The 23,053-nt window shown below is 35.2% G+C and overlaps 2 protein-coding genes and 1 long non-coding RNA gene across 6 annotated transcripts in view; 1 reads left to right on the top strand and 2 right to left on the bottom strand.

Moving 5' to 3' along the window:
- Positions 1–23,053, top strand: part of LOC138715470 (engulfment and cell motility protein 1-like) — a 135,707-nt gene that overhangs the window by 70,481 nt on the left and 42,173 nt on the right. The gene's annotated exons all lie outside the window — the stretch shown is intronic.
- Positions 13,948–21,810, bottom strand: LOC138715472 (uncharacterized). Its single transcript, XR_011336365.1, has 2 exons — positions 21,685–21,810; positions 13,948–14,607 (listed from the first exon to the last, which is right to left on the bottom strand). It is a non-coding gene; the product is annotated as an uncharacterized lncRNA (long non-coding RNA).
- Positions 16,880–21,674, bottom strand: LOC138715471 (uncharacterized). 3 transcript variants are annotated; one of them, XM_069848408.1, is made up of 6 exons: positions 21,013–21,674; positions 20,079–20,409; positions 19,844–19,999; positions 19,637–19,714; positions 18,679–18,747; positions 16,880–18,490 (listed from the first exon to the last, which is right to left on the bottom strand). In XM_069848408.1, exons 3-6 carry the CDS (start codon positions 19,938–19,940, stop codon positions 18,360–18,362), a joined length of 375 nt encoding a protein of 124 aa, XP_069704509.1. In that variant the 5' UTR covers positions 19,941–19,999; positions 20,079–20,409; positions 21,013–21,674; the 3' UTR covers positions 16,880–18,359. The 3 variants fall into 3 exon arrangements, with proteins under 3 accessions (XP_069704509.1, XP_069704510.1, XP_069704508.1); XM_069848409.1 differs by lacking the exon at positions 21,013–21,674 and having other exon boundaries at positions 20,076–20,911; XM_069848407.1 differs by lacking the exon at positions 21,013–21,674 and having other exon boundaries at positions 20,079–20,480.

The following is a 23,053-nucleotide window of genomic DNA, read 5'->3' as shown; positions in this document are numbered from 1 at the left end:
TGCTAGTCGACGACTTCAGTGCAGTGGAGGATATTATGTCCAGGGTGCTGTCAGGAACTTTTAATTTTCGGAAGACTTCTAAGGACTCCCGTGGGATTGTGCCTCTAGCCCCAATCATTCCTATAACGTCCCACGTCTTGATGTTATATTTGGTCCCCAAATCGCTGCAGCATGGCAGATAAATTGCCCGTTTTTCTTTGCAGACTTCTCTAGGTTGTTCCTCACTGTTCTCAAAATGGACTGTGGGATCGAGAATGAGTCCACAATTTTTTTTTTTTCGGTCTATAATAATGATATCTGCTCTACTTTTCATATGTGAGGCTATTAGAAAACCCCTACTTTTTATGATAATAATAAAAATATGTACCATAAAATGGAGTGAATAGGGACGAAGTTTTATAATTTTTTATTTCTTTGTGTTAAAGAGTAAATGTAATAACGAGTATTTATTTGTTCACTCATTATGAATGAAAACATAAACAGTTATTATTATATTTAATCTTTGACACAAAGAAATAAAAAATAATAAAACTTCGTCCCTATATTCACCCCTTGCATCCCTATTCACTCCATCATACAGTATACTTTTAACGAATTCTTACAAAAAAATATCCCCTACATGTTACCTGAAAGGAAAAGTTACTATATACTATTTGACAGAATATCTTTGAAGGGCCCTCAATTTGTTGAATAGGTTTTGTTTACACTTTTACTGAAAAATAACTGTAGGCCCACTGTACACTTCAAATATATACAAGCATCATGTCTGTACCTTAAGGCAGGAGTTCCCAACCGATGTGTCGCAAAATTTTGAAATTGAAAAATAAATTTTATCCCATCCAGAAAGTCTCTTTAAAACGCATTCTTTTATTTATAACGAAATCTTTGATATGGTACATTTTATTTTGAGATAGACTTTACCAATGAAACGTGAACACCTGCAACAATGTTCAGTTTAATTTTTCTGCCTGGCGATAATTCGAATGGAAGTGAATACCTGAAACAATCCTTGGTAATTCGTTTAATCTTCCCACTTAGTAATAAACAGAGTTTAGAATCGTCAGAACATATTGGCCAGTTTCAGTGCATACGTGCGACCATTTTATCAAAAGAGCTTTATTTATATTTTATCCTGGACAAATTTTTTATTCTAAAAAGACAATCTGAATCAAGTTCTGCGTTAGATGACAACAGTGCTAATTCAAATAATGTGAGCGAAAATTCCCTTCAGGGTTCACAAAAACGTACTGCATTTTGTAAATATTTTGATGAATATAAACAAAATCCCAAGTGTCTTATATGCGGAAATGTTTTGTCAAATCAGTCAATAGTGCCGAACAAACTAAAATATGTTCATAACTGCCATTTTCAACATCACAATTGTGTGAATCAGCATTTTCTACCATGAAAATAGTGAAATCTAAACAAAGGAACAGGTTGCTACATCTTGAAGATGGTTTACGTGTTGGCCAGTCATCCATAAGGCCACGTATAAAGAAACTTTGTGCAACCCACCAAGCGCAGACTTCACATTAATTTAAATATGCGAGTTTTCGAAAATGATAATAAAAACTTTTATTGGACATCCAGCATAGATAGATTGAGATTTTTGACACATACCTTTGTTTTTTTCTAATGCCACTCAAGTTGCTGCTTGTTTTTTTTTTTTTAGAATTTTTCGATTGCGTGTTAACATTGACCTATCTACAACACTGGATGTCCAACACCAAAAAGTTATCAGTGCTGCTTTTCTGGCGGAACACACTTGAATGGCATTCCAGCATGTTCATGAAACCGAATTATGTATGAATAACTAACTATGTTTTTAATATAATTTTTCTTTGAATTCCGCTTAGGCCTTGAAAGTCTTAGTTGGACGAAAAAGAGGTTAAAAACGACAGTAATCTCCCCTTCCACTACAAAATATTCTACACAGAGTTCCACCACCTTTTTCTACAGAAGAAAAGCACTGGTCGTTATTATATTATTATTAATAAAAACAAGTGTATCGTGATATAGTGGGTGTTCAGTAAAGTGTGTCATCAGTCAAAAAGGGTTGGGAACCACTGCCTTAAGGTCAGTGGTGTAAATAATACTTTGAAGCCCTCTTGCAGACTAACTTCGTAGTCATTGGACCATATTTTCTAGAATCTCTCATTACTATACCTATCTTTATTATACCATTCTTAATATTGTAAGAGGAATTTAAGCACACTAAAACAAAGTAGATATAGTCTTTATATTCCTTAGATGTGCAGCTCGACATGCTTTGATGAAATCCGTATCCCCTGTCACAGGATGTCTTTAAATTTATGGCCTTTAGAACTCTCAGTTCAAAGCATGGCATGTGTGAGAAAAGAGAGCATTGCCAATATGTCTATTAGTTGTCCAGTTGCTTCTTGCAATTACTGAAAGGCAGAAGCATTTTCAAAATGTAGAGACCGTAAGAAATTATTCTTTTTATTTATTTATTTATTTTTTTGTACTGTTGATGAGTTGTCATTCACCCATATGAAGCGAATTGTGTACACCAATTTACCAACAAAGTCATTGCCCAAGGTGCGCCATAGGAAGCTGGCCTGTGAAATGAGATGTAGATTTGTTTTGACACAGGAGAACCGGAGCTCCTGGGAAAAACCCCTACATTACCTGGAACCATATGCTTGCCCAACACAAGTCATAAATCAGGGTTATGTCACTGGTCGAATCCAGGTCCACAGCATTCATGTAAATAATGGTGTAAACATAGATGTCGTTCCTGATGGTGGCAATGTAAATGATGATATAGTCGGACCATCGGATCTGTGCCCCCGTAAGATATGCAAACTGAACCCTTCTCAGCCTCGGTAATTCATTTCTCTCCCTGCATTCCTATCTCTCTCCCTTTCTGTCCCCCACTACTCACAATTTTGGCCTTCTTGTGGCACAGTTTACAATATTTGCACTTACAGTCCAGTGTTGTCAACTCAACATGAATACTGTAGCACGGAGTGGCGAAAGAAATATTATTAAGCAAGTACGTAATAGCATTTTGCGATGAAGAGAAACAAACAGGTCAATATCTGTTTCCTATAAATCAGGCAACGAAAAGAGCAACTGATGTCACAGGTGAGGCTTATTTTCAATTGATTATGTATTAAAATTACTTACTTAACTAATACTAATAATACAACATTTTATGTAATTTATATAGACAGATCAGAACTTCTAATAAAGAAAATCAGGAGAGAGGGAGTCTGTGCAGGAGATGAAAAGCTAGAATCACCAGAGAAGAACAGACCAAGGGAACTTTTAATTATTGTAGATGATATGAACCGATGTATTTTAAGAAGAAAGATACAAGAATTTTATACCGTTCAGAAAGAAGTTTCAACATTGAAGAAATTACTGAAGCTTGCGAGAGAAGTAATAATTTTCAAGGTTGGAGAGAAAAACTACTGAAAGTGATTCGAGACATGGGATTTAGGTTTAAAAATGTAGAAATACAAGATGTATTTTGATTGAAATAAATAATATTGTAGCATGGAGGACCAGTTATTTATGACACCGTTTGACGGAAGTTTGGCAACATCCCTATTCGGCAAGGTTCGTGGCCTGCTGTTTAACGTGGTGGGAGGAAAGCAGGTGGAATGGAGTGAGTACAGGCGTTAACTTTTCCAAGAACGACGACAGTGCTGAAGGGGCACAGATCCGATGGTCCGACAATATTTTTGTTGTGAATAATGTAGATAATGTAGACAATTTAGATGAACGTAATTTAGATAGGTGTGAATGTGCAAGACCAAGTAATACAAGCTCCCCTGGAAGGGAATCCATAGGTACACACTAGTTATTAGTGTTTATGGCTGTGTAGTAAAAAATAAGCTAGGGAAAGAACAAATGGCAAAAATTCTTAATTTATTTCTGAAGATGCATAACTTTTTTGGTAGTGACTCAAAAACTCCAAAGAAGAAGCAGCACATTAAAACTTTCTAAACTGGATAACTTTATTGTGATGTTATTCATCCTAAAATATACTGTGTGATTTTTTAAAATCTGATAGGTTTCCGAATTTAAACTAACTTCTTTCTCTGCAAAATGAGTGAAGAAAGCTTTCTTTTACTGTAAGTATTAATGATGTACTTCGCTTTTATTTAAATTAATCACAAAAGAGACCTATAATTTAGCCCCCATAATCCTATGACATTAGTCCCATATCAGGTAATAAACATTAAATAGGATCAGAAAATAATGTTGAACTGTTACAACTTACAAATGGCTTTTAAGGAACCCAGAGGTTCATTGCCGCCCTCACATAAACCTGCCATCGGTCCCTATCCTGAGCAAGATTAATCCAGTCTCTACCATCATATCCCACCTCCCTCAAATCAATTTTAATATTATCTTCCCATCTATGTCTCGGCCTCCCCAAAGGTCTTTTTCCCTCCGGCCTCCCAACTAACACACTATATTTATTTCTGGATTCGCCCATACGTTCTACATGCCCTGCCCATCTCAAATGTCTGGATTTAATGTTCCTAATTATGTCTGGTGAAGTATACAATGTGTACAGTTCTGTGTTGTGTAACTTTCTCCATTCTCCTGTAACTTCATCCCTCTTAGCCCCAAATATTTTCTTAAGCACTTTATTCTCAAACACCCTTAATCTCTGTTCCTCTCTCAAAGTGAGAGTCCAAGTTTCACAACCATACAGAACAACCGGTAATATAACTGTTTTATAAATTCTAACTTTTAGATTTTTTGACAGCAGACTGGATGATAAAAGCTTCTCAACCGAATAATAACAGGCATTTCCCATATTTATTCTGTGTTTAATTTCCTCTTGAGTATCATTTAGTCGACCTGGTTGGCGAGTTGGTATAGCGCTGGCCTTCTATGCCCAAGGTTGTGGGTTTGATCACGGGCCAGGTCGATGGCATTTAAGTGTGCTTAAATGCGATAGGCTCATGTCAGTAGATTTACTGGCATGTAAAAGAACTTAAGCGGGACAAAATTCTGGCACATCCGGTGATGCTGATATAACCTCTGCAGTTGCGAGCATCGTTAAATAAAACATAACAACAACAAGTATCATTTATATTTGTTACTGTTGCTCCAAGGTATTTGAATTTTTCCACCTCTTCAAAGGATAAATTTCCAATTTTTATATTTCCATTTCGTACAATATTCTCGTCACGAGACATAATCATATACTTTGTCTTTTCGGGATTTACTTCCAAACCTATCTCTTTACTTGCTTCAAGTAAAATTCTCGTATTTTCCCTAATCATTTGTGGATTTGCTCCTAACATATTCATGTCATCTGCATAGACAAGCAGCTGATGTAACCCGTTCAATTCAAAACCCTCTCTGTTATCCTGGACTTTCCTAATGGCATACTCTAGAGCAGCATTTCTCAAACTATGGTCCGCGTACCACCTGTGGCCCTCGAGGTCTGCCCTTGTGGTCCTTCAAAAACGACGGAAGAAAAAATAAAATTCAAACGAATTGTGTATTTACTATACCTGAAAATCTCACAGTTTGGAAATGACACATGGCAATCGCCTTTCACTTTTTCTCTCAGTATTGACATTTAATGGAATTTATTACCCTACCTGTCTACTGACTTCCCAGTCTACTATCAACAACCAAAGAGGGATTTAAAGCACTATGAACATGGTGTTTCTCTCCATCTTTTCCCTGCAAATCTGGCGCTTGTGATCCATCTAGGGAACACCCAAATTCATAACAGAGGACCAAAGTATCGAACCTTTTCATGTACTTATGACTTTCTTAATAGTCTTGCTGACACCCAGTCTGCATACTGAAATGGTCACATGTTGTATGTCGTACACTAATAATACAACTCTGAGGTCACAATTTCAAACTTATTTTGCAAGTAAATATGACGAATCCCCTCGTAGAGGGGAAGAGAAGGCCTTATGTCTACCAGGTTAAATAATAATAATAATAATAAATAAATAAAATTTTCATGGGTTTGTGATTCCTTTCATTGCAATATTGAAAATAACAAACTTTCATTGAGTGAAAGAGAACAGTTAATTGAACTCTCGAATGACACCGGACTTAAAATGAAATTCGAAGCGGAAGATATGGTTAATTTCTGGACCTCATCACAAGTGTAAAGAGAATATAGTGAACTGTAGAATGGTGCTTTAGAGATTATAATTGAGTTTGCTTACACATATCTGTGAGAAAGGGTTTTCATCATTAACTCTAATAAAAATAAAGTACTGAAATCGACTTGATGTATGTGACGATCTCTGACTTAAGCTTGCCAGCATACATACAACTGTGCAAGAATTGGCAGGCTCATCCAGCTCATTAATGTAAGTATGGTACCAACACTTATTTATTTTTTTTAGTTAATGAGTTAAAGATTATCCAAACTAATACCTTGAATTATTAAAAAAAACGAAAATGAATTTTCTTCTATTAACATTAACTTAATTAGTTAATACTAATATAAAAGTAATTGAATTAAATTAATTTTAATTAATTAATTCTATTTTAAAATATAAGTATACTGGTATTAAAATATGCTACAAAAATGGTAAATTTTCTTTTGAAGGGAATAAGAGTGAGGTGGTCCGCGGAACTGTTCTGACATAAAAACGTGGTCCCCACTTCAGAAAAGTTTGAGAAATGCTGCTCTAGAGTAAAGTTAAAAAGTAAAGGTGATGGTGCATCTCCTTGCTTTATCCCGCAGTGAATTGGAAATGCATCTGATTGAAACTGACTTATACGGTCTCTGCTGTACGTTTCACTGAGACACATTTTAATTAATCGAACTAGTTTCTTGGGATTACCAAATCCAATAAGAATATCATATAAAACTTCTCTCTTAACCGAGTCATATGCCTTTTTGAAATCAATGAATAACTGATGTACTGTACCCTTATACTCCCATTTTTTTCTCCAATATCTGTCGAATACAAAATATCTGATCAATAGTCGATCTATTATGCATAAAACCACACTGATGATCCATTATCGAATTTATATTCCGTTTTATATATTAAACTATATTCTAATAAATTATGAAGGTGATAACATGTAAGATTGTATGTAAATTAAGAATAATTGCCAGCTGTATTATATTATTTACTGTAGGATTCATATAGTCATAGATTTGTGCTCAAGAGCAGGTCTTTCACTGCAAACTCAGCATTCTCCAATCTTTCCTATTTTCCACCTTTCTCAGTCTCCGCATATATCCATATATCTTAATATTGACTATCATCTGATATCTTTTTCTGCCCCAAACTTTTCTTCCATTCACCATTCCTTCCATTGCATCCTTTAGTAGGCAGTTTCTTCTTAGCCAGTGATCCAGCCAATTTCTTTTTCTAGTCCTGATAGTTTCAGCATTATTCTTTGTTCACCAATTCTTTCTAGCACAGCTTCTTTTCTTATTTTGTCTGTCCACTTCACATGTTCCATTCTTCTCTATATCCACATTTCAAATGATTCTCTTCACTCATCGTAATCTCCATGTTTCTGCTCCATATAATGCCACACTCCTTTGTTCTTTTTCCAAAGATCTGCAGAAGATGCTCCTTTTTTATTAAAAGCTTCCTTTGTCATTGCTATCCTCCTTTTGACTTCCAGCAGCAGCTCATGTTCCTGCTTAGCTGTCCACTTGATCTACTGCCTCATTTAGAATTCGTATGTTAACCTTCTTTGTTTTTCTTTCGATAGCCATAATCTTCATCTTGTTTGCGTTTATCTTCATCCCATACTGCTCACAGCTGTCATTTAGCTCCAATGGCATATCCCTTAGTATCGTTTCCTCTTCTGCTAACGACGCCATATCAGCAGATCTCATGCACTTTATTTTTCTTCCTCCTACTATCACCCCTTCCACCTTCTGAAAACAGTTCTTCACTAAATCCTCCAAGTAGATGTTGAACAGGGTCGGTGATTTTGTACTCCTTTCCCTATTCCACTTCCCGTTGACATTTCGTCTCCTATCCTGACTTCAACTCGTTTCATATTGTAAAGGTTACTATGTGTACTTTAGTATTACTTTAACCTGATCTAAAATGGACATAAGTATGGCCTCTCTGATATTTAGAGGAATTGCCATATGACTTGTGTGGCCATGGTCTGTCATAATGTATGTTCATTAATTATTACGCAGCTTTCAAAGCACTGATTGTGTATTATTATTTTTTTTTTTTTGGAAACTTTAATATAGCGACTACCTGACTATATGTAAGAATATATTTTACATACAATGAAGTACTACTCGTATTTAATTTATTCTTCATCTAGACTCATGAAAGCCACAAAATTGATGGTACCATAAAGCAGGGTGACTTTGAACGCCAAGGTGACTTTGAACAGTAATTTAGCGCCCTTCTAAATTAAATGCTGTACCCTATTGCGAAAAAACTGAACTAATTTATTGACAACTTAAACAGTTTTTTCGCAATTGGCTACAGCATTTAATTTAGAAAGGAGCTAAATTACTGTTCAAAGTCACCTCAGCGTTCAAAGTCACCCCACTTTACGGTAAGTCAAAGGAAACATGATGATGTTGGATTGCAAAGGATAATCTGGAGTCGTAAATAAATCTCAGTTTGTCAGTGGATGCAAGAAATGTTATAATGCTTGAAAAGGAGGACCATTTAAATAGCTCACTGACCCTTGGTCCTTGCAGTCAACCTATACATCCATCAACTGAACAAACTTTACCCTAAATACAAAGTAGAATTAAACATTTTAAATCACCAAAGCTGATGCTATGTATCTTAAGGTTGTCCTTGCATGGTGTGCACATATGACAGAGATCACCTACTTCTGTAAAACACAGTTAAAGACAAATACACATGTCGCGGTTCACATTTTAGTACAGTAGAACGTCTATTATCCGTGGTAATGAAGGGGATGGGCTGAATGGTTAATCGAAAAAATCGGATAATCCGTATCATAATAGTACATTATGCAACGAGCCTATAATGGTAGTAATTAAGATGCGAGTATGTTTATGAAACGAGCGCAAGCGAGTTTCATAATTTTCATATGAGCATCTTAATTACCATTATAGGCAAGTTTTATACAACTTTTTATGCTCGACCATATTTATAACTTGAAATTATTCATAAGTATTCATGTTATGGTTATGTAAGTGAGGAGCGGAACTGACCTGAATTGTGAGATGTGCGCAGACGCGACAGTATTGATTTTTTCCGAGGCACGAATGTCATAATCTAGAGAATAACATGAACATTAATCTTGATATAACCTGGAAATTGATTTAGAATTGAAAAACGAGATGACAAATTGAATTTATTTGAATATTATTTACAATTAACGCTAATTATTATAGTAACAGAACATAACCTTCTGCGACAGTATTGGATTTCCAGCCTCCATGACTTTTCGCTAATTGTCTTTCAATTGCATATCCGAGAATAATCAATACTTGCGGTTTTATAATGGTACAATGGTGATTTCTCATTGGCTGAACAGCTGAATTATAACGAATAGGTGTACTTTAATGAGGTGCATTAAAGGGCTACTACCAGGTGTATAATTACTACATTTCGGCATGGTCGAGCATAAAATATTTTCATAAATTTAGTGAATAATATTTACACTTTCCTAATTCCCTTCGTGGTGTTGTGTTTAACATGCTATAGTCCCGACGCTGTTATTTCCGGCGTGACTCCGCCTCTTTGCTTACGTCTTAGAAAGTGAAGGCTCTATAAAGTCTAGGTAGGTAATATCATTCGCCATTTTTGTTCTTACGTTGCCGAGCTACCATACGAGGAATCTATTTGCAACACCGTTAAACATTATCATGTCGTAACTCCTATGATAATAAATCAAACGCATTGTAATTCAGCAAATAATTGAACAGCAAATAACGTCTTCGTGTGCTTTCTGCGAACGCCAACTAAAGAGCTAAAATGGCGGGCGATTATATTAAGTATTTATCGAGCCTTAAGAAATGAATCAGCGAATCACAAGACGCACACGTTTAAATGTGGCCGACTTGCAACGCGATTGGCTGCCAGAAATTAGAGCGACGAGACTATAGGTAGTGAATCGGAAGTTCACTAATTTAAGTCTGGTTGTTAACGACGGGTTTTTAAGGGTCAAGGAAACTCCTTGCAATGGCTGTTTGTGGAAATATATGAGTAGTGGAGGTCTCGTGTTGTAGATTTACATACTTTATACACTCCAATCTCGTATTCTGATGCGAGATGAGCCACGGTTTCCCTTTCCCCAAACCATTCAATTATTTACATTTTTTTTTTTCGATTCTTAGCACAATGAGATTTTTTTTGACACACATAGAAAACCTTTCATATAGAAGTTATAGAGTACCAGAATTCGAACAGTAGACCATACTGTGTAAGAAAATAGACTTGTAATAACACTAATACAATGTACAGTACTTCATATATTTCAGCAGCAAAAAAAGCGAGAGAAAGAGATGGTTAATCCACCAATCGGTTAATAGGGTGATGGGTAATCGTGGTTCTACTGTATTTTATTTTACCAAAGCATCTTCGCTTGATATTTAAAAATTTTTTTTTTTTTTTTTCACTGCTTCATTCAGGTTCAGATTACTGAAGATTTCATGCCCTGTACTTAACACAGTTAATGCACTCACTCTTGACTCAGCATCATGTTTCTTAAAAATGTTTTGATCAATTTTAGTTCAGAAAAAAGTCTTTCAGCTGCTGCCGAGATGATTGTCATAGTTTGATACATCTGAATTGCATGCACAAGTGAGAAAAAATACTTGTTGGCAAACAACTGTTACCAATAAGCAGAAGTATCATTTATGGATGAATACTTTTTCCTTCACATTTGGCAGTTATAATTGCCTTAAAACTGACTAGTTTGTCAATAAAATTAATTGATGAATCTGAGTCATATTTATCCGTAAGTTTCGAGCTTCTTTCAATTGTATAGTTGACAGTTTATTATTTATGAAGGATTCTAAAAATCAAAAGTAATCGTTAACATTCATATTCCATCTCTTTGGACCTCTTAAAAATGCTTTGTGTGTAACTCATTTTGAAAGTGACAACAGCATAATTCATTCAGTGAGAAAATGGTTGTGCGTGCATAGGGTGACCAGACGTCCTCTTTTGTCCGGACATGTCCTCCTTTTCAGGCCTTTGTCCAGGATCCGAGTGGAATTAAAAAAAAAATCAAGGAATGCCTTCCTTGTATGCCTGATATTTTGAAATTATCTAATTTGATGCCTATTTCAAGTAATTTGCCTATAGGTGGTAGCAGCATCAACGGAAAGATCGTAACTCTCTTTGGTCCTATCCGTTATGGTCGTTGCTTTCATTAACTGTAAAATTATTTTATATTATTAAGTTTTATCATAAGTATGCTGTAATACAATTGATATTGACATCATTTTAAGTGTAATACAGGCCTAAGTCTAAATATAAATAGATATTTTCTGTCCTCTTTAATAATTATTATAGTTCCTTTGACTTTCATATGTAGCTAACTGTAAAATCATTATTATTACATTTTTTCATAATTATTTCGTAATAAAATAGATATTAATATATATTTAAGTATGATATAAGCCTAAATCTCTACTGCAAATATTTTGTAGTGAAATAGATATTACTTACTTACTGGCGTTTAAGGAACCCAGAGGTTCATTGCCGCCCTAACATAAGCCTGCCATTGGTCCCTATCCTGAGCAAGATTAATTCATTCTATATCATCATATCCCACTTCCCTCAAATCCATTTTAATATTATCTTCCCATCTACGTCTCGGCCTCCCTAAAGGTCTTTTTCCCCTCTGGCCTCCCAACTAACACACTAATATGCATTTCTGGATTCGCCCATACGTGCTACATGCCTTGCCCATCTCAAACGTCTGGATTTAATGTTCCTAATTATGTCAGGTTAAGAATACAATGCGTGCAGTTCTGTGTTGTGTAACTTTCTCCATTCTCCTGTAACTTCATCCCTCTTAGCCCCAAATATTTTCCTAAGCACCTTATTCTCAAACACCCTTAACCCATGTTCCTCTCTCAAAGTGAGAGTCCAAGTTTCACAACCATAAAGAACAACCGATAATATAACTGTTTTATAAATTCTAACTTTCAGATTTTTTGACAGCAGACTGGATGATAAAAGCTTCTTAACCGAATAATAACAGGCATTTCCCAGATTTATTCTGTGTTTAATTTCCTCCCGAATATCATTTATATTTGTTAATGTTGCTCCAAGATATCTTTGAACTTCTCCACCTCTTCAAAAGATAAATTTCCAATTTTTATATTTCCATTTCGTACAATATTCTGGTCACGAAACATAATCATATACTTTGTCTTTTCGGAATTTACTTCCAAACCTATCTCTCACTTGTTTCCAGTAAAATTCCCATGTTTTCCCTAATCGTTTGTGGATTTTCTCCTAACATATTCACGTCATCCGCATAGACAAGCAGCTGATGTAACCCGTTCAATTCCAAGCCCTCTCTGTTATCCTGGACTTTCCTAATGGCATACTGTAGAGCAAAGTTGAAAAGTAAAGGTGATAGTGCATCTCCTTCCTTTAGCCCACAATGAATTGGAAACACATCTAACAGAAACTGACCTATACGAACTCTGCTGTATGTTTCACTGAGACACATTTTAATTAATCGAACTAGTTTCTTGGGAATACTAAATTCAATAAGAATATCATATAATACTTCTCTCTTAACCGAGTCATATGCCTTTTTGAAATCTATGAATAACTGATGCACTGTACCCTTATACTCCCAGTTTTTCTCCATTATCTGTCGAACACAAAATATCTGATCAATAGTTGATCTATTACGCCTAAAACCACACTGATGATCCCCAATAATTTCATGTACATATGGAGTTAATCTTCTCAAAAGAATATTGGACAAAATTTTGTACGACGTCAACAAAAGTGATATTCCTCGAAAGTTACTACAGTTAGTCTTGTCCCCCTTCTTAAAGATAGGTAGGATTAATAGAAAAAAATAGAAATAGATATTGGGTAATTTAAGTATAATAAGCTTAAATCTAAATTTATATTTTCTGACCTCTTTTTTCGAACAATGTCCTCCTTTTTGAAGCTTTGTGTCCTCTTTTTTATCGATGTGAATCTGATCACCCTATGCATGCAGGACGAGTGGGTACCAGCAAGGAATAAATGCACTCATTCCATGCTGGCATAAGGCCATATGTGATGGAGACTTTGTAGAAAAATAGTATGTGAAGAAGAAAGAGTCATTTATATTGTCACCAAATTGCAACAATTTTCATTACATATATTATGAGAAAAACATGTGGGACATTACTATTGGAACAACCCTCGTATTTTTCCAAAGAAACTCTCTAAACTTGTACGCCTATAGATGAGTTGGATCCTTTTTAGGTTTAGTATTAGATAATGATTGCAACTTTTCATGCTTCTGAAAAATATTTATATTTCTTTTTTCATTTGATTTTATTTATTGTATTCCATAGATCTTACATTAGCATTGAAGCTTTAAAATGTGGATCAAGTCAAGAATTTCCTGGCGAGATGAGGTACTTTATAAATATAGGTTAAATGTGTTACTGCTCTTCAGGGGAGTTTTTTCAGCACAGTAAGTGGTGTATTTAATTAGGACCAGATGTTCTCTTAGTTGGAAAATAATGAATTATATTCGTGACTTTGGGAGTGATATGATTTACAATTTCAGTAGCATGTATAGTCATCATATGTATACCGGTACTGTTTTCTACTTATTCTGTAAAGCAGTAGCGTCATCTCAGTGCACTATGGAGCAAGCACAGTTTGCTCGCTAGCTCAGTTCTAGCCCTTAGACATCAACTGTGCAGCAGGAGGTGGGGGGAGGGGAAGGAATCAGGTGATGGCAGTGACGTCCGTTCACTTGTTCAACCCTTTTAATCACAGTCTAATAGTTATAATGAAAATAAACACGGAAGAAGCATGTACTTAATTTATTTTAACAGGAACTGTGTAATAAGTAAATCACTTTTCAGTTTAAGACAAGAAACAAGTTGTATTTTTCCGTTATGTATTGTAACGGTTTTGAAAGTAAATAGTTTTTTTTTCTTTCATATTAAAGTAATTGAGAACTTACAGACCTATAATACATTTTCTCTGTTACAGAATATTAAACAAATAGAATCCATTAGTAATATTTAGATCATGTCATCCTATTCCTTTGTTAAAGTGTCTTCAATAAAATAAAATGAATTATCCATTTTTTATCTGTCACTATATATCACAAAATCAATTATTTGTTATTATGTATAACATGTGAAACATATTATCGTTTCTGTTACAAGACTGAAGTAGGCCTAAATTATTTTATTACAATGTAAATAACAAATGATAAAAATTATTTTTGCTGATCGTTAGCATTGGTTTTCCTGGATTTTTGAATTCGTCTTTCCCTCACTAACTGTTCAATGTTAGGTGTCAATGGTCGTGTAGAACACAATCGAAGAAGACATTGTAAATTATGGTTAGGCTTCTGTGATGGGATGCATTGGCTTGGCTCGACACACTGCACACTACTACTTCCTCAGCCAGCGTCTCGGCGCTCTAAACTAATATGCAGGCCAGTTGACAATGGCTGCTGTAAAGGAAGGCTGGATATTAGGACGCATTCTAGATTGGAAAGAATCAGCTAAGATGTCTGCTTTAATTTGTGGATCATACACCATCTCTTCATTAATATCTTGAATAGGAGTATTTCTTATTGGAATGATATACAATCCTGTTTCAATAAAATATTTTGTCTTATGTAAACAAATGTCTAGTATGCCTGAACTATGTGTTGGTATCCTTGGATAGTGTGTTGGTTTTGTTCAGCCTGATATTGCATAATTAAATTTTGTGCTCACATAACAGTCACAATAGATTCTATTATACATAATACCAGTGGCGGCTTGTACCTGAAAATAATTTTTTAAGATGAAATCAATTCATCGACATTTTGAATCGACTTAGAAGTGCCTTTAAACACTTTATTTTCAATGTGTTCTCTCACTGCACTGTCCATGCTGCTTATCAGATTAGTAAGACCTACAAACACACCGCGATTATCAGACGTTTCCGTCTCATCATGGCCAAATAACACTAATTCAAATTCCCCTAAAAATTTAATACAATCAGTTATTTTCGATAACATATATCGATTCTTTTCGACTTTTTCTTTATGTTTCTGGGCCGATTCTTGATAAGCTCTATTAGCTGCATTGCAATATTTATGGTGCCAAGTGTACAAAGATCAGACGCGTTTGTAATGTGTTTCTTGCTGTGTGAATGTTTCTTTATATATTCATTCAGAGACCAAGATCTTTGACACCTGTCGTAGACATGAATCACCGCTACTAAGGCCGTGTCTCAAAGCTACATTTTCAGCTGAAGTGAACTACAGTGTTGCCAGGTCTCCGGAAATTTCCGGAGATCTTCGGAATTTTTTAACTTCCCGGAAAAATAGGAAATAATGTTGTAATATCCGGATTTCTTAATGTAGGAAATTATTTACTTTTTTTGAAAAACCAATCTCTGGCATACAATAAAACTGATAGATGAACATTAAATAGTTAAAGTTTTGTTAATATTTTATACCTTGACTATTAATATTTCCCTAAATATAAAATATGTAACACGTAAAAATGAACATATCTGTTCTGGAGAAACATCTATGAGGAGAAGAAGGTGGTAACTACTAATCAAATTGGTGATTAAAAAAATTAAAGTAGAAATCTTTTTATTACAGGTTCATGTATTGTAATAGAAGGTTATAATAACATTTTATGTGATTTTCGAAAGTGCCTCCGGAAATTGTGGACAAATCTCCGGATTTTTTCATTACAACCTCCGGAAATATTTTTTAAAGATCTGACAACACTGGTGAACTAGAATGTTGACTAAATAGCCGGATGTGACGTCACAAGTCATGATCCAACGCTACATAGTCCATATCAAGAGGCCTTCAAGCCCTCTTGGTCCATAGCAATCAAGTCCGTAGTAGCTAGTCAACGAAAATGCTTGCTTGATTGATGACTTGTTCACTAAACAAACATGGATACCTCATCATCAAATGGGGTTATGAAATCTGAAAATTCTTTGGAAGTGAAAGAATGTAAATATAATGTAGAATAACACGTTAACTTTGAACACTTATATTGTTAGTACGTTCTGTAGAATGTTTTAAACATTATTGTAATATATTAAGCCCTTATCATTTCCACATAACTCGTAATGAAACTGCATTAGGACACTGCCTTCTTAATTTAGTGCTGCACCGTAATGTCATGGTTTTCAGAAAAATAATCTATGAAGAAGGCCATGTTTCAAGCATAAATGTTCAAAGCTCCCTAGCATGGATAAATATATAATAGGATGCGAAACTCACTGAGTTTCCCGTAACACATAGTAGAGGCGCTGTTGTAGAATTGATCGTGCTGCCATCTATATGCGGTTAGAGGCATTATTACATCTAGCAGCGCACCAAGTAGCGAAAAGAGTAACTACTCTGTGCATCCAGCAGCGCACCCAAGTAGCGAAAATAATAACTAATTACTCCGCGTATCTAGCAGCGCGCCTGGCGGCGAAAAGTTGAACTATATGCAGTAAATATTCCTCCTCCCCCCCACCCCGCCCCAAACCCTCAATTTAAAGTAAAACTTTAAAATTTTTATTCCTCACATCATCTTTCACTGAAAATTGTTATTGGAGCCAATAGTTGGAAGAGACGGTCTATTTTACACTACCTTATAATGTAACTAATTAAAATATAGCCAAACAGGGACAGAAAATAAAAGAAAACAAGGTTAGGTAATTGGGATTTTATTCTTTAGGTAATAGTGTATAGTGCACTTTAAGTCTGCAAAAACTAGTTACAAAATTGAAATTACTATATTATTGTATACTATTTTACATTACATTCAACAACACAATTTTGACAAGGTCCATCATATCACTGTTTAACATACACTACATGTGCAGTAGGGTTACCAGATTGTAACAATTTAAAAGCAGGTCATTTTAAATGAAAAAGAATTTTCCATATAAAAGCAGGGCATAATAGACTAACTTGATACTTGACGTGGTCTTTTTACATTCTGTTATATAATTAGGTAATTTGTTTGTCTTTGTACAATAAAACTGATACAAAACTATTATCATGAATAGAATTGAAGTATACGGATTCTAAATTAGCTTTTACCTTATTTAATTTTCGGATTGTTAATACTTCTCTGGTGACTCGACTTGTTTGGGCAAGGATTTTACACACATAATTCCTCTAATGGACCCCAACTCAATAGTTACTCTCTTTTGTCCATTGGGAATTGGCAAGAAAGAAAAGCAGGACAATTTCTGATTTTTACGAACCCTGGCAGGATGCAGTCCATGTCAAGCGAAATCCAGAACATCTGGTAATCCTATACACACAGATACACTTACATATTTAGTATGCAGTACATTGGTAAAGTCTATACAACAAATTGAATAATTGAAATTGTGGGGCCCAGTCGGATAAGAGAAAAAGCCACATCTATATATTTATATTTTGGAATGCTCTGCCATCTGTGCTCGTTTACAGATGTAAATGATACCATTTGAATAATGCGTTGTCATATAGTTTAGTCAGAACATATTTCTTCACATTCCAATGAGATATCCTACGTATCGAAATTTATGGTTTGTCCCCTTGTCTGCCTGGACCCATCAACTATTGGTTAGTCAACTGTCCAAAAACAGGTTTGGACCCTACAAGTAACACTCATGGGACAATCAGAGCAGGAGGTAATGAGTAAGAGTGGCCAATTCCTTTCTCCCCTCCGTTGCATACATCGCTGACTAGAAACATATTACATTAATCGGATTTCAGATACTACAAAAAAATGTTTGATAATTGAAACTGTCATATTACTATCTACTATTTTGCAACACATTTTAGAACACTTTTCTAGGATCACATCTAAGGTTCTTAGACATTGTTGTTTGGCATACACATAACAGTAACGTATACCAAAATGTTGTATGTACTGAGGGTCAGAGTGAAATACATGAGCTGCATCACTTACTTGCATTATGTTGGGCAAAAAAGTTTACTAGGTGAACTGAAGGTATGTTAACCCCCAACTTCCAAAGTCAAATATCTCTCTTACATACACACACATGTACCACATACTGTAACTTGGCTCCCTACAATTACACAATATATTTAACATTTGCTAAAAACATTTTTTTCTGGGGCAAAAAAAAAAAAATAAATAAATAAAAATAAAAAAAATAATAAAAAAAGCTATGAACTTTCAACCAATATGATATTATACCTTTTTGTTACACACAATATGAGCTATTTACACTACTTTAAAGAAACTGCAATTTTTTCTGCAGTCTCTTCACCTTTGCTTTCAGAGCTGCCATTTTTAGTTTGTTGCTCCTGGGTGAAGATGAGAAGTGAGGACTCGAGAAAAGTTTTCGTTTTGCAACACCAGGACCTAAAGATTACGAAATTAACTTCAGATTAATCTAATTGCTGGGAACTATTTTAAATAAAAAATGAAACGTGACAACACCTTTAGCCTTGTTAAGTTAATGTAGGCCTAACAAAAGGCATGCAAGCTATGGATAGGCTATATAACATACTACAAAATTGACAATACATCAAAATGTGATCAATATTTACCAAGTTTGGAAGGAGGTGTAGCTGAAGCTGAAGGAAACTGTTCCATCTTGGATGTATTCATGTCAGTATCTAAGGAAATAAATGATAAATTAAATTGAAGCAAGAATTGAACAGACTTTGTGCTCCATTCATTTCAAACTGCTCTTAACTGTATAAATTATAACTCATATAAATGTTAAGTAATAGTAACAATCCAAAAGTTTAATGCTGCAACAAATTTGATTGTGTTAATCTGAATTGTTCGTTGTAATGTAATATAAAATATTTTTTTGCTAATAGGCTGGGCCATAGAGGACAACTGACACTAACAGAAAGGGATAATCAGCAGAGGTGTTGGGATATTAAAGAGAAGTCAGTAAGAGGGAATGATAGTGTACTTCGTGTGCCAGGGAGACTTGTCAGGATATCAGTTGCAATATCGATCGTCTGGTTCAAAAGTGCGACAACTCAAAAAAACAAGTTTTGAGATATCTTCAGTTGAAAGTTTCAAATAAATCCCCTAAAAAGGGACAGATTTGTGGTTCATAACCACGACAATTAGAACTGAGTCAGTATTCAGGACGAGTATATCACGATCTTCCAGTTCATTATTAATAGATTTCGAAATGTAGTAATAATGAATTAATAAAGTCCATAGTTACAATTACTTCTAAAGCAGTTTATTTCGTTTTTATTCTTTTTGGTTGTAAATATGACTTATCTCAATATTGAATCGGAAAGAGCTCCGAAAGGGGCTTTCAGTAGTATAAATAACTAAAAAATGGCAATTTTTGAGTTGTCGCACTTTTGAAATGGACGATCGATATATAACAAGATAAACACCCTGCCCTGTAGTTAAGAGGATTTGTTATTATTCGCTACTGTAAAAGAATGGAGTATGAAAACTGCAGACATATGGCAGGGGGCAATTAACTTAATTACTAACATGTTGCCAGGCTCACAAGACAGTATCGCTTACCTTCAGCTGTGGGAACCACATTGAATAGGAGCGATGGTTGCTGATAGCCCCTCAGCTGTTCACCAATCATACTGTTCCCTGTAATAATCACAAAAAAAAAACGAAACATAATTAATTATGTATTTTGAAACATGTAATGTAAGAAAAGCTGATGAGAAACTAAGGCATTCCTTGAAATCCATAAACTTGACTAAGTGGAATAATTACCTTGTTGGCATGCATCTTTATTCATCCCGGCATATGTCGTCGAAGCAGTAATCTTTGAAGCTGGAGTACTCATAGGAGCAGGAATTGTTTGAGGCATAGCTGCCAAGCCTGCAGCCTACTCAGTTGCAGCTTGTAAACCTATGAGACTACGCGTACCTGAAAATAAAGAAAAGAGTAATGAAATCGGAAATTTTAAACATGAATGACATAAAAACATTGCTAGTGTACTAACTACCTTCAGCAGCTGCAGAATCAATCTTCGCCCTCCTACCATACGTCCGCAAAGTCTTGTGATGCCTGAAAGTTGGGGTAGACCCCGGTGATAAGGTCGCTCGAGGCATAACTGGGCTAGATGGTGGGCTCCGGATTTTAGGGTTTGATGGCACCACTAATCCATTAGCATGAACAGTGGGCACTGCAGTTTGCTTAAGTATCACTTTTTGTGAAGAGCTATAATAGTCAGAATCAATGAAGTGGTCCATGCAGATTCTCAACCTGTGTGTGTGGCATGTGCGGCAACTCGACACCGGTCCTCTAGCCCACAAAATCGGAGCCACTTCCAACACCTAAAGCAATGGATTACAATTACTAATGAGATAAAGTAGAAGAAATATTGAATAGAAATCATGCAAAAATTGGGGAAAAAAATAAGTTATCTGCTGCATTTGTGTTATTTTAAGAGATGTCTAATGCGCATCACTAGGTGGTGAGTGACCATAGGAAAACTGGTAGCAGCAACAGATATTGGGTAAAACTAAATTAAATATTAGGCCTAAGCTTATTATTATTATTATTATTATTACACATGATTGAGAATTTCTCCAGAATGGCTAACTGCATCAAAGAAGGCATAATTTTATTTTCCATAACTGTGAGATGTTTATACTAAAAACCACGTGGTTTTAGTTTGCAGCCATGTGGCCTAATGCTACAATTCAGGTTTACGAGGTTTCATTTTCAGCCTTCTTGCTCTTTTTCGTCAATATTTCACATTTCGTTACAGTTTGACTGAATTTCGGAACCATCTAAATTTATACTCCTACTATAATCCTAAACAAACTAGCAGAAAGCAATTCACAGCTCGTCTAACCTACTTCACACAAAAAGTACATTGTTTTCAAGTGTAAGGTTTAGGCTACACAGGACACAATAATAATACTAAAGCTTACATCATAGGTTCCTGAGGAAAATAGCAAAAATGCTTCCCTCCCACAGTATTAACAGTCTTGCATCCAGGCGCTGAGCATCTTCCTCGAATCTTTCGCATTTTTCTGGAATCCATCTTGCCTTCATAACGCTGTTGGCTGGTCATCGGCCAACGTTCTGACTACTTCGTATCGGAGAGTGGAGAACGCTGGTCCTCACGTAGTTCTATGATTTACCACCTACGACGTCGGGCGCTGATCACCTTATTTCAGAATACCGCTTCTAGATCGTGCTGTCCGCAGTTTCGCATCCTATTATATATTTATCCATGTCCCTAGTGTGTAGTTTACAAGTCATCTAGTTGCTAGTCACTAGTGTGTAGTATGGACTTGAGCTTTGAGACACGGCCTTAATAGGAGGCAAGGGAAGCAGAACAGCATTTCGTATTTCGCATCCACATATCCAGTCACTGTTGTCATAAACTGTTCTGTTAAATTTTCTAGTGTAAGCATAGTTTTTATCATCCTGTACTTTCTGCACAATATTGGTGTTGGCCGCCCTAGATTTTAAATTCTAATTTAATCTTTTATGGCTGCTTGGAGAAAGTAGTTTTGAGTAATGAATCGATGGAGTTCATCGTGATATAACTACAGTATATTTTTTAAACTGTTTATAATCCCAATATTAAAACCTGCCTCTGCATTAACATACACATTAAACTTATATGTTACACTATTTGAATTACACTAGGCACAAAATATAGACAGACACACAGGAGAATATACATTTAAAATGACAACAGTACAATCCCATACACCTGCACACACTGTTTTGAAAGTGAAAAATAATCCCTATTTTAACAGACTCCCACGAAAGGCATGCCAACATAGACCTGTAACTCGTAGATAATAAACTTAAAACTATCTGCTGAGATTATATAAAAGTAACCCTGTTTACTCAAACGTTAAAAATGTACTTCAATATGATTATATTTATGAAAAACACAAAAAGCAAAATAGGCTACATATATAAAACATTTTAAAGTTATGTATTTAGAACTGTTCCGTCGACTGCTACGAACCAAAGAATATAAAAAGGAAGAGAGAAAGTTTCACCAAAACAGAGTGAAGAAGAGCATACCAGGGTGCTCAAAAGTGAGCACGGTGTTGTGTGAAAAAGCAGGACAAAACATCGTTGAGGGGCGAGGTGAAGTGCTGTCCTGCGCATGAGCAGACACTGCCCTTACTGAATTGGGAATCAGCACATAGAGTAAGGATGGATTCCATTGAGTCTATAGCACCAAATTATCGAAAATAGTGAACTATTATAAGTAGAATTTGTATTATGTGCGTTTTTTTGTAACAGTATCATTTCGGCGATAATTTTATGGCGTACTACAGCATGTTAGCACGTAGGGAGCAGCTGCCACTGCCTCATACCCAATTTGATTTCATGTCGCATCGTTCAACAACCCGGCACTTGTAAGAGTTGTAGAATATATTTGGTCAGGTTTTAGCTCACAAGAACTTACAACAGCAGCTTTCTTGGATGTCAAAAAGGCATTTGACACTGTACGGCACACTGGGCTTCTATACAAATTAAGGGATGAGGATAGTATTTTTTTTAACTTTTTTCCTGTTTGGTGTAAAATATTAATTTTTTGTATGTAGAGAGCTCATAGCTGTGGCAACTCAACCAAATAAAAATATTTTGAAAAAAAAAATATTTGGGGGCCCAAATTTGAAAAAAAATATATACCCAATGCAGGATTGTACTAAAACCAATATATCTAAACCGTTTTTAAAGATAGATTCAAACAGTTTTTTGCAATGTATTTGCAAAACCATGTTCTACAAACTGTCTAACAGAATTTTGATATTAGTCCCTACATTTGTAAAATAAACAATTAAAATTTAATGATGATTTTCTGATTTCCTTTCTTGCAAACAAACTAACGTATTTTTAAAATGAAATAATTAACAAAATTCGGTTACAGAGAAAAGTTTCCTAATAGTCTAAAGAATGTGTGTTCTAAATTTCATGCATGTATCTTTAATAGTTCAA

Source organism: Periplaneta americana, chromosome 15 (genome assembly GCF_040183065.1).
Source record: "Periplaneta americana isolate PAMFEO1 chromosome 15, P.americana_PAMFEO1_priV1, whole genome shotgun sequence".
NCBI lineage: Eukaryota > Metazoa > Arthropoda > Insecta > Blattodea > Blattidae > Periplaneta > Periplaneta americana.
Note: the sequence above shows the minus strand (reverse complement) of the source record. Positions and strands in the feature narration are given on the sequence as shown.

Bases quoted from the DNA above. Each gene is read 5' to 3' on its own strand.
- LOC138715471 (XM_069848408.1), bottom strand. From the start codon at position 19,940: ATGCCTCAAACAATTCCTGCTCCTATGAGTACTCCAGCTTCAAAGATT. The intron at 19,715-19,843 runs GTAATTATTCCA...TGATTATTACAG, and splicing joins TAAAGATGCATGCCAACAAG to GGAACAGTATGATTGGTGAA. The intron at 18,748-19,636 runs GTAAGCGATACT...TTATTTCCTTAG, and splicing joins TGTGGTTCCCACAGCTGAAG to ATACTGACATGAATACATCC.